Source organism: Chanos chanos, chromosome 13, assembly GCF_902362185.1.
Source record: "Chanos chanos chromosome 13, fChaCha1.1, whole genome shotgun sequence".
Taxonomy (NCBI): Eukaryota; Metazoa; Chordata; class Actinopteri; order Gonorynchiformes; family Chanidae; genus Chanos; species Chanos chanos.
In genome coordinates this window covers 22,873,767-22,885,538 of record NC_044507.1, presented here as the reverse complement: position 1 = coordinate 22,885,538, position 11,772 = coordinate 22,873,767, and the positions used below count along the sequence as shown (strand labels likewise).

The 11,772-nt window shown below is 42.2% G+C and overlaps 1 protein-coding gene across 1 annotated transcript; it reads left to right on the top strand.

Moving 5' to 3' along the window:
• The first annotated feature begins 10,707 nt into the window (after window positions 1–10,707).
• On the top strand, window positions 10,708–11,758 carry cldni (claudin i). The gene is made up of 2 exons (XM_030789635.1): window positions 10,708–10,839; window positions 11,197–11,758. Exons 1-2 carry the CDS (start codon window positions 10,708–10,710, stop codon window positions 11,695–11,697), a joined length of 633 nt encoding a protein of 210 aa, XP_030645495.1. The 3' UTR covers window positions 11,698–11,758.
• Window positions 11,759–11,772: the final 14 nt, after the last annotated feature.

Below are 11,772 nucleotides of genomic sequence, written 5' to 3'. Positions count from 1 at the left end.
TACAAGGAAGTGAAGGAGACAAGAGCACATGCATGAGTAGCACGATGGTAAGTCCATTTTAAACAATAAAAGATATAAAAATCATTTACTAAAAAAATATTACTAGATAGCCCAAACTGTTTTCTAAGACTTTTAGTCATTTCACATGAAGATTTCTAAAAATTAGTCTTTAAAAACCTTTAAAAACTCCACGTCATGTATAACTGACAAAGTCCTATTAAGGGATAGAAATTTCCATAATAGCTCCATCTATTCTTCTGTTGTTATGATATAGAGGCTTGGACAATTTACACATATATCTCTCTTAGGTTGATGTTTGTAAGTTTTATGGCAAGGTGAAAGGCAAAGCTATGCCTATTCCTGAGGGCAGTGAGGACACTGAGAGCAGTAGCAATGAGGTAGTTGTAAGAGTGGAAGACAGGAATAATGAGCATCAGGTAGACAGCGCCAGTGAGAGTGATGGCAGTGCGGAACAGAATGAGGAGAATGAGGAGCCAGGCAGTGAGGAGAATCTTCAGCCAGGGACAGGTCGTAGTTTGTTGTGGAAGTCCATGCCCATTACCTGATCCCTGTCTGGAAGATGCGTCTGGCTACAGCAGAAAGGGTGCATTCCCCAACCTATTACTTTAGGCAGATGTTCTCCTCTGAGTGTCTCAAACACATCTTACATCAGACCAACCTTTATTCTGTGCAAAAAGATGTTAATGTACCCCTGAACTGTACAGAGAAGGAAATGGAGCAGTTCATTGGCTCTGCCTTCCAGATGTCAATATATGGTGTACCGGCAACATGCATGTGCTGGCAGGCACGCTCACGTATTGATAAAATAGCTGATGTGATGCCAATGAGAAGATGGGAGCAAATCAAAGCAAACCTGCATTTCAATGACAACACCTTGAACTGCAGTACTGCTGATTCAGGCCTCGACCCACTTTTTAAACTCAGACCTTTTCTTAACTATACAGTTGAGAAAATGAGAAGCATCCCAATGAATGAGCACCTGAGCATTGAGGAGCAAATCATCCCATATAAAGGGAAGAGTCACTTGAAACAGTACAACCCTAGCAAGCCCCATAAATGGGGATACAAAGTGTATTTGCTTTGTGACTCAAAGGGCATTGCATACAATTTTGAGTTCCATGTTGGCAAAATTGAGCCAGTCAGAGGGATGCCTGACCTGGGTGAAAGCAGCAATATAGTCCTGCGTGTTGCATCCATAGTACCTCCATTCCAGAACTTCAAGTTATATCATGACAACTGGTTTAATAGCATGGGCTTTGAAATTGAAATGGAAAAGAGAGGCATCCACTGCCTTGGCACAGTTAGAACCAACAGGTTAAAAGGATGTTCCTTTAAATCAGACATGAAATGAAAAAATTGGGAAAGGGCTCATTTGATGAGAAGATTGCTACAAGTGAAGGTGTGCAGATAATTGCCAGCAAATGGCAAGACAACTGCAGTGTCACACTTCTCAGCACTTGCACTGGTGCTTACCCAGTTTCCTTGGCTCAAAGATGGGGACAAAAAGAAAAATGAAACAATCAGTGTGACATGCCCCGCTTCTGTCTCAATCTACAATAAGTATATGGGAGGTGTTGATCTGATGGACTCACTAATTGCACTCTATCGTACAAAGATCAGGTCAAGCAACTGGTATATTCGGATCTTCTTCCATGTTATGGACATGATTTGTGTAAATGCATGGCTACTGTACCACAGAGATAGTGAGACGTCACACAAAGAGAAACTCAGCCTCAGAGAGTTCACGGCAGCCATTGCAGATGTTCTCTGCTCAGAAGGCACAGGCAAAGTCAAACGCGGGCAGCCAAGCCATGAAGAATCTCTCCCAAAGCAGCAAAAAAGGAAGAGAGAGTCACTCCCACATCCAGAGATCAGGAAGGACGGCATTACCCACTGGCCTTACTACACTGAAAAGCAAGGCCGGTGTAAAAATGACAGCTGCACTGGCCAAACACGAGTGAAGTGCAGGAAATGTGATGTGCACCTGTGCTTCACACCAAAAAAGAACTGCTTGGTTGAGTTTCATGAGTGACAGATGGATGCATATCAGCAAGGGACATTTCTAACATATCCAGTGAGGAGATTCAGCCTATGTTTCGTTACATGAATTATCATTGTATATACACAAAATTAATAATTCACAGACTTTTATCTTTAGCATTTTTGTTTTGTCAGAAAGATCCTGAAATAAAATGAATGAATTGATTTCTTAATAAAATATGTTCATGGATAATTATGCCATTGTTCATTAATGAATGGCTTTTTGCATTGGGAAAACATGAAAAAATATATACCCTAATGGGACGTAGTCATTTACAAATGACGGCACCCCCCAAAAAAGGTCAAAAGTCATTTTGGGAAAGTGAGCACAGGAAATTTATTTTATGTCTAAATACACTTAAAATTAAAGGTCTTTGATTTTTTTTCAATTAATATCCTTAATAAGTCCCATAGAGGGGGACTTATAAAGACTTGTATGCCAAAAAGCGGTAGAGGCGAGTGCAATATCTGTCTGAACAATTTTGGAACAGATGGAGAATATGGAATATCCAACATCACTCTTAGGCAACGGTGGGATGCTCCAAGACGAAATGTGCAAATTGGCGATACTGTGATTGTCAAGCAAGAAGAGATCGTGATACTGTGATTGTCAAGGAAGAAGAGATCGCGATACTGTGATTGTCAAGGAAGAAGAGATCGCTTGTAATAAATAGAAACTTGCCAGGGTCCTTGAAGTGTGTAAGGATAATGACAGACTGAATTGATAGGATTGATATTCTCAATTGTTCTCAACTGATATTCCAACATTCAACTGTGTGATGAGGTATACTTTATGTGTCAGTTTTGACTGGAGAGTTATATCAATTGTTTATCACTCAGTTTTTCAGATGTTCTTTGAGTGACCTTAACAAAATGCTCAGACATGACCACTAAATTTTATTGGATGAAGAGTGTGCAATGTATCAGACATCACTGTTGTATGTTTGGTTATTTATTGCTCAAAGGTAATTTGGTGGGAGTGTAGCTGATGCTGATAAGACCGTTGTATACACATTGCCTTGACAACACCGAGAGTCAATACGCACAATTTTTTATGATTGTCAAATAGTTTTTTTAATGCAATTATAATACATGTTGTTTACTGTAATTTTGGGTACTTTGTGAGTTAAACTCATTATTATGTTGCCTTTGTTATATTCATGATGATGAACAAGTTTTTTATTGTAGGTCACATGATCATATAATCCAGACGTTTGAGCGAAGCTCAGAAAGCAAGAGAGAAGGCCGGCGAAAACGGCGAACTTTTATGCCCCCGTCTGTTATTGTACTGCTGGTCTGCCAGGCGAACACGGTCATGACTGATTAAGTTACCTTATTAAGTGTACTGTCATACTTGGTTTTATAAGGAAATGAGAGACACAGAGTATCTGTTTCTTTGTTGTTTTTGAGCTTTGTGCTTGAAACTATTTTGTTTGTCCTCTAGTTTTCACGGTGTATCCATGACACTTCAGGGAAGTATAAATGTGAATGTGGACATCAGTGAGAAGCGCGGCCTCTTTTATGTCCAGTGTAGTTACAATCGGTACAAAAATATTCTATTAGCTTTTTTTATGTGTAATCTGATTTTATAATGCCACTGGTAATATCTCAAATTTCACAACTTTTCCGCACTTATTCAATTTAATGTTTGTGAGTAGGCGAGTACTGTAGGCCATCTGTGGCACAAAATAGGCCCTGGTTGCTACAAAGACAATTCGGGCCTTGATATCCATACATTTTCTGAAAGGTCATTTAATGTAGATTTCAAATTACCCCCATATTGAAGGAGCACAGGTTTTTGTGTTCCCAGCCACACAGTTTGAGGTTTGTGAGTAGGCAATTACTGTAGGCCTATTGTATGTTAGAGGCTTGGTACATAATAGGTCCTGGTTGCTACAAAGGTGATTCAGGCCTCAATATCTATACATTTTCAAAAAGGTAATCTAATGTAGATTAGAAATGACCCCCATATTGAGGGGTAGTTCAGCTCCTGTAGCTGAAAAACCCATACCCTTACGTCACTCTCTAAATCACACACACATTTCCCATAACTGTAAACACTATTCACCTGTTTCCATACATTTCAATATTCAAAACTCTTTCTGCAAAGCCTTACACAAAAGTGGCCAAATAAATCAGCCATGGCACCATATGTTCATTCAGCAAACACATGCTCTCAACATAATTAACTCAAAGTCATCACAACCTAAATTCACAGAGCACACCTTTCTCCAGGCGCAAACACTAAGCCTCAAAATTGTTAACACACCAATCAGAATTGCAGGGTCAATAACTAGGGCCTAGAGGCATGTCTGTGTGCTTTGGAACAATGGATCCTAACAATGCTGAAGTTTAAAGACAACAGAGAGGAAGAGGAAGAGGAGGAGGAGGAAGAGGAAGAGGATGAGGATGAGGAGCCAGGACAATCAGAGCAAGCCCAATATGTTGTAATTTGGGATAACTTGAGTTTCCATCAGGCCGCTCTGGTTTGTGCCCGGTTCAGGGACCACCCCAGGTTCAGTGTTCTTTTTTTTGCCAGCATATTCACCATGTCTGAATCCAATTAAGGAATTTTTCTAAGGAATGGCAGTGGAGAGTGTATGACCACAACCCTACGCACAGCGAAATCTCTCGGAGGCAATATTGGATGCCTGTGGCGATGTGTCTGTGGAGTCTATCCAGGGTTTTCTAAGGCACAAGGGCATTTCTCACTCTGCCTGGCAAGAGCAAACACAACGTGACGTCGATGAGGTGTTATGGCATGACCCAGACCTGAGATGAGATGATGAGAACACTGATGCTGATGCTGATACTGATACTGATGCTGAGTAACCTGTACATTTTACCGCATTTGGAAATAAAGATTTTGGAACTTGGGTATTTTACTGTGCATGGACTCCTCCTTACATGTTTTGTCAGTGTGACATTTCAGAGGTCAGGTTTTTGACCCAAACAGCATGTACAGTAGTATTCCCTTATCTAGTGATGTAAGAGGCAGTTATTACAGTGCTGTTTTGAATTCCTCTAGCCAGGGTGTTCCTGAAAGGGTTATCTGGACAGTCATTGCTGTGATTTTACAAAGTTCCAAATTATTTCTCTGAAAACCTATTCTAAACATTTTGTTAGCAGTGTTTTGAATTAATCCCTCCAGTGTGTAATGAACGGTCATGTAGTCTCTGTTTAACAGCTTGTGTGTGTTGTCTGAGAGCAAAGTTTGAATTGGGACCCAGAAGTGATGTCTGGACTGTTGGGTGTGAATTTTAAAAGTTGTGTGTGAAGATTTGAGAAAATGATGAGTTGTTCCAGGAAATGTGTCTGAGGAACTGAGAAACTGAAGTATATTTGCCCTGTCTGGAATTCTGATCTGTACAGGTCTGTGGGGTGAGCAATTAGTGCCACCAAGTGGTTTTATTTATCATGCCGCCTTTTTTCTCTCTCTCTTCGTTGAATACAGAAGGTGCCGCAGTCAACAGAGACTCTGCTGGAAACCAGTTACAGTTTTTCACAATTGTTTACACACTAAAAATGGAACTTGAAATGCAGTCACTGAAACCTGAAACTCCATGTGACAAATCCCTAAACCGAGTCTGCTAAACCGCAAGCACAAGTTCTGCTTTACACTCAGGTTTCAATTCTAAATCACACTCTCTCTGTGGTCCTCCTCAAGATTTCTCCCATTTGCCCATTTCCCTTTTGGGTTTTTGGAGAGTTTTTCCTTGCCCGCCATGAGGATTAAGTCAGGGGGTGCCGTCCTATTTTGATTAGACTGTTGTGGCCTGTAAAGCCCTTTGAGACTGTAAACAGTGATATTGGGCCCTAAATAAACTTGAAACTTGAAACTTTTTGCAAAACACTACACACAGTTCTCTACATTAGAGAACATTCAAAATGAAAATCCCTTGAGTTCCTTTGGAAAACAATTCCAGTCAAAATGCCAATCAAAATGCCAAGCTTTACTTACCAGTTGGCAACTCCCAGTCCTCACAGGTGTAAACACTAGTTGTGCAATTGTTCACTTAGAAATCAGAGCTTTAGAGCCATAAAAAAGGCCACAGATGAGCTCTCCTGTGGTCAATGGTGAAGCAAGAGCTAGAGGTCAAGGAGTGAGAGTAAGAGGAGGAAGAGGAAGGACAGTTGACCAAGTGCTCAACCATGCACTGAGTATGAGAGGCTGAGCAGAGAGTTTAGCCTCACATGAGCCGCTACACAGTAGCATCTGTCATCAGTACATTCAGGAATGAGAACCGGTAAATTACCCGTAATCTACGCTATGCTACTGCTCTTTATATATGTATACTGCAGTATACTGCAGTCCAACATATCAGTAGGCCTGTTACCATAATGTCATTTCCCACTGAAAAAAAAAGCTTACTGTAACCAATCATATCATATTTTTGGATCTTCTGCAGAACTGAGAGATGACCAGGCCAAGGTGGAAGACATCGGCTGTTCGCACCAGAACAGGAGACCACTACTGTGAACGGGGTTCTGGCAAACAATACCATTAGACTATGAGAAATCCAGAACCACATAACTGAAGACAACACAATATTCAATAACATTCACCAGGTGGGGTTGTTTACACTGGACCATGTATTACAACGCAACCAAATCCAGATGAAACAGGTCTACAGAGTGCCATTTGAGCGAAACTCAGAGAGGGTTAAAGAACAGTGCTATCGATATGAGCAAGTAAGTACTATACTGTGAATTTACTCATATCAGCACTGTACAGACACATTACAGTGAGGCTGGCTTTAACCTAACTGAAAGAAGGGGACAGGGACAGAACATTATTGGCCATTGTGAATGTCCCTGAACAGCGTGAAGGGAATATTACCATGTGTGCAGCCGTTAACTAGCAAGGCATCCTCCATCACCATGCCAACCTTGGTCCCCACAACACCGTCCATCTCCTCTCATCACATACCTGGACACACTACATGGCGTCCTCATTCCAGCTGAGCAGAGGGGTGGACCAGAGCAGCATAGGTATGTTGTCATCTGGCGTAACCTGGTCCGCAACTGGTTCATCAACCACCCACAATTCATTGCTCTATACCTCCCACTATATTCCCCATTCCTAAACCCAGTTGAAGAGTTTTTTTCAGTGTGGCGATGCAAGGTGTATGACCACCATCCCCTCTCACACATGCCTCTTCTCCAGGCCATGGAGGATGCAGGTGGTGACGGTTTCTCAGGCACTGACATGCAGGTACATGATTTACTTGGCTGGAATGGGAGAGTGGGAGTTTCACGTTGCGTTCTCTTTCCATTAGTTATTAGAAAGCTGGTATCAGATAATCTATATGCTTGAGGATAACTTTCTCGAGTAAAATCTGCATTTCTGTCATGTGGAGATCAAATACTTAACATGAATCCTCTCTTTCTGTCTCTTCTTTCTACTTTTCACTTCCTTAATTTGCTTTTTTAAGGGAAAAAAACTTGTCTTTGGCTTCGCCACCAGTTTAAGTGTTAACGATATCTGTGTCTGTGCTTTTGAGATAATCTGTCCTTAACAGTAAAAGAATGGTCAGTCAGTCTGCGTTTTCTGACGTGAGCCTATCAGTATGCTTTTATATTGGTCACATGGTCCCTGTGTTGCAGTGACGCGTTTGATAATTGTATTTATGTAGTGTTTTAGCCTTTAGCATTCTCCTTCATGTCAAATACACTTTGAAACCAGCCTTTTGCTCTACACATATTTGCATTTTTATGAATATTCAGATTACCTCAAAAGGGTCTCTAAATGCAGGGGCTTTGACAGAAGCACTTGAGACCAAGCTCAAGTGACGGCACAGTCAAGTCTTTAAATCACTGTTGGGACCACGATAGGTGGTGTCATGAATGAGCCCCCTCGCCCATTACCCGGTGTTCCCATGGTTTCCCAGTTTCGTTCCACAGTAGTTACTCATTATGTTGTTCCATAAACCTCCCATACTTCCCATCCCAAAAGAATCTGTGCCTCCATGTCCCAAGACTTCTCCTCCCACAAGAATGTAAGTTACTGCCTTCAAAGCACCCCTTACCCCCCCTACACCCCGGTCTCTGGATCCTGCTTCTCAATGTACAATTCTTTTGTCAAATGTGATCTCAACATGAAACAGCACAAGGCCTCTCTCTCTCTCTCTCTCTCTCCCTCTCTCTCTCTCTCTCTCTCTCTCCCTCCCTCTCCCTCTCTCTCTCACTCTGTGTGTGTGTGCATGTGTTTGTGTGCGTGATGACAATCACAGCTTCATCACGCAGTTATGATTCATGGTTTCATGATGTGTTGTTACGTTAGTTAGATAAGGTATTCTCCCTTATCATATAGGATTAGCTGATATAATTCCTATTTTCCAGCTGCAAATATGTCCACATGGTTATCATATCTAATTTTTATGTGAATTTTATAGGATGTTTTGTTTTTAGTCTTCATTTGGTGATGTTAATTATACACCACATTGAATTGAGTGGTGTGTCATGTCTAATACTATTTATTTTGTTGTGTTTTTGTCCCCCCCCCCCCCCAAGTTTCTCCAGGAGAATCCAAAGTGGAAAAGTACAGAAGTCCTGAAAATCAGTGGGAATGAGAAGGAAAAACTGAAACCCTGGACAAGTCCTGTCAGGTCCTGAAACATCCTGAAACCTTCTTCTCTCTCTCTCTCTCTCTCTCTCTCTCTCTCCCCCCTCATTATTCACCCCCTGCCACACCCAGCATCTACAAATTCCTCTACAAAAACCAACGCTTTCATCCAACAACCAAACACCATTACCACACGAGCAACCATCAACTGACACCAAAGACAACAGCAGATTTAAAAGATTTAAGAGATTTCAAAAGGAAGGCACAGACTAAAAGGTATGTATAAATGATTTTAACATTTGTTTCATATTCAGACATTTCCTTTACACTTTTGCAGTGATCATTGCAGACCCTTTGAATATTGAAATCTTGATCTTTCGGAATTGCAGCTTTATTTGGTGACATTGACAAGCCTGTAGGTTCTCTCTCACATTTGGTCAGGAAAAAAGAACCAGGGCCATTATTGCCTCTTTGTGTTCAGGTTTACTTTATTTTTCAAGTATGCATGATCAGTCTTGGCTTAGGTGGTGGGAATCAGAAAAACAAATTGGAAAAACAAAGGAAAACTAAGAAAATCTCAAATAAAATAAGTGGTTGTCTATGTTTAGACTGGTTTGTGCGTTATTTAGATCCAGTTTCTCATTGGTCCTTATATGCTGATGAAAACCTTTTGCTTAGATAATGCAGTAACTATTTTCTTTAATATTTTACTCTCCTCCCATTCCTCCTAATCCTCCACACTTTCCTGTTTTCTTTGATGTGTCCCTGGATGTTTTGCTTTGTTATTGCTTGAACCGTACTTCATGGCGCTGTATTTCATTGATCATTTTTGGCTTTAATACAACAGTATTCCATAAAATATACAGAGAGCTGTGAATGAATCAGTCTGAGGAGTCAAACTGGGCTGAGAATGAATCAGACTGAGGAATGAATCAGTCTGAGGAATCAAACTGGGCTGAGAATGAATCAGACTGAGGAATCAAACTGGGCTGAGTATGAATCAGTCTGAGGAATCAAACTGGGCTGAGAATGAATCCGTCTGAGGAATCAAACTGGGCTGAGAATGAATCAGTCTGAGGAATCAAACTGGGCTGAGAATGAATCAGTCTGAGGAATCAACCTGGGCTGAGAATGAATCAGTCTGAGGAATCAAACTGGGCTGAGTGCAAAATCCCCTCAGTGATCTCAGTGCCCCCGTATTTGTCCCAAGCTGAAGTCAGAAACAACCGCCGTTAGGTGTTTTTGTCTGTGCCCACTCATGCTCTGTGTTCAGGTCTGGCCTGTGTAAGTGTAAATGTGTGCTTGACAGAGCCACTCAGTCAGAGCACGGATGAACCAGCTCAGTAGAGGACAGTAAAGTACAGTGGGTCACATGGAAATAAAGCCCTTCCTTCACAGCCTCCCACTTTAAAAGGCAAGAAAAAGACAAGGCCCACAACACTAACGAGATTTTTGGAGACCTTGATTAAAGGAACATTTGGAATTTTTATTGTGCTTCCACGGGCAGACTTTGATATGGGTATTCCTTATGGCTTTTTTTTTCTTCAAAGAATCAATATCCCACGATTGAAACAGGAAGTGTTTGATATATTTGAGCATTTGAAATGGGAATGGTATGGTTCTGTTGGCCTGTTTTCTGAGGGTCTCAGTGAAGCGTAACCTGAGGAGAGAAAGAGAGGGGCAGACTTGGGGAGGGGCAGCGTTGTACTGATACACAGCAGATGCAGCAGGTAGACCAGGCATGTCTCAACTCGCATCCTGCCTGGAGCTGTGCTTTTCAGATAGACTTTGATTTTAACAGTCGTTTTCATGTTTGCCCAGTCTTGTACAGGGCTGATGTGGGGAGGGAGTGAGTCACTGTGTGTTTGAGTAGGACTACACTCTCAGGTGTGTGTGTGTGTGTGTGTGTGTTGTTATACGAGGGTTAATGTTTTCACAGTGCACAAATACAAACAGTCAGCATAACAAGTTAGTTCCCCCTGCTGTGTGTGCATCTCTCTCAGAGTACAAGAATAATTGTGCTGATAGTTTTTATTGTGTGAACTCTTCTCATTTTTTCTCTCTGTCCTTTGTCTTTCAGCATGGCATCATCAGGGGTGCAGATCATGTGCATCTTTTTAGGGATTTTGGGTCTAGTGGCCGCCATTGTGACCTGTGCTATCCCTAAGTGGAAGGTGTCAGCCTTCATTGGACAAAACATTGTCACCGCCCAGGTAAATATAAGGCTCATATCTGTCTGAGCCGCTGTGACACTCTGTCATGTAAAGCAGTGCTGTTTGGCTAGAACACAAAGGACATGACTCCATAACTGGAGAATTCTTTTGTGTTACAAACAGAAGGCCCTCCATGGTTGCTCAGTGACTGCTTTGGGAACTTTTCATTTTGCCTGTCTGCCACTATTGTTCCCTGTTCTCCTTCACTAAGTTCTCTAATGGGCCCAAGCAATGTGAAGAACAAAAACACTTTAAGATTCATAGCTTAAGGGCCTTATTTATTTTATTTTTTATGAGAAGTTCATAGCCGAGGCTGGTGTGTGCTGAACCTGTCTGTCCTTCTTTGTCTGTGTGTAGAGTGAAAACGAGGGGCTGTGGATGTCATGCGTGACGCAGAGCACGGGACAGAGGCAGTGTAAAACCTACGATTCGCTGCTTATCCTCAGCGCGGACCTGCAGGCTGCCCGGGCCTTGACCATCATCTGCAGCTTGTTGACGTCCTTGTCCATCCTCATACTGTTCGCTGGAGCTGACTTCACAACATGCGTGGAAAACCCCGACGCAAAGCCGAAGATCTGCCTGGTGGCCGGAATCTGCCTGCTGGTGGCCGGAGTCCTTCTGATTATTCCCGTCAGCTGGTCGGCCCATCACGTGGTGAGAGACTTCAAAAGCCCGTTGGTTCCTAGCAGCAATAAGAGAGAGCTGGGTGCCTGTATCTTCATTGGCTGGGCAGGTGGAGCCTTGCTGCTCTTGGCTGGTGGGCTGCTGTGCTGTTTCAGTCGGCCACAGTCTGGAAACTCTAACCACACTGCAAAGTACTACAGCAACAGTGACCATTCAAACAAGAACTACGTCTAGAGTCAAGGAGGGGGCTCATTAGCTGCACTGAGCATAGCTGGAATGAGAGTGCGTGTGCGTGTTTGTGTGAGCAGG

What these genes read in the sequence shown, in the direction of transcription:
- cldni (XM_030789635.1), top strand. Translation starts at nt 10,708, where the DNA reads ATGGCATCATCAGGGGTGCAGATCATGTGCATCTTTTTAGGGATTTTG. An exon ending in AAAACATTGTCACCGCCCAG is followed by an intron (nt 10,840 to 11,196) that starts GTAAATATAAGG and finishes GTCTGTGTGTAG; the next exon opens with AGTGAAAACGAGGGGCTGTG.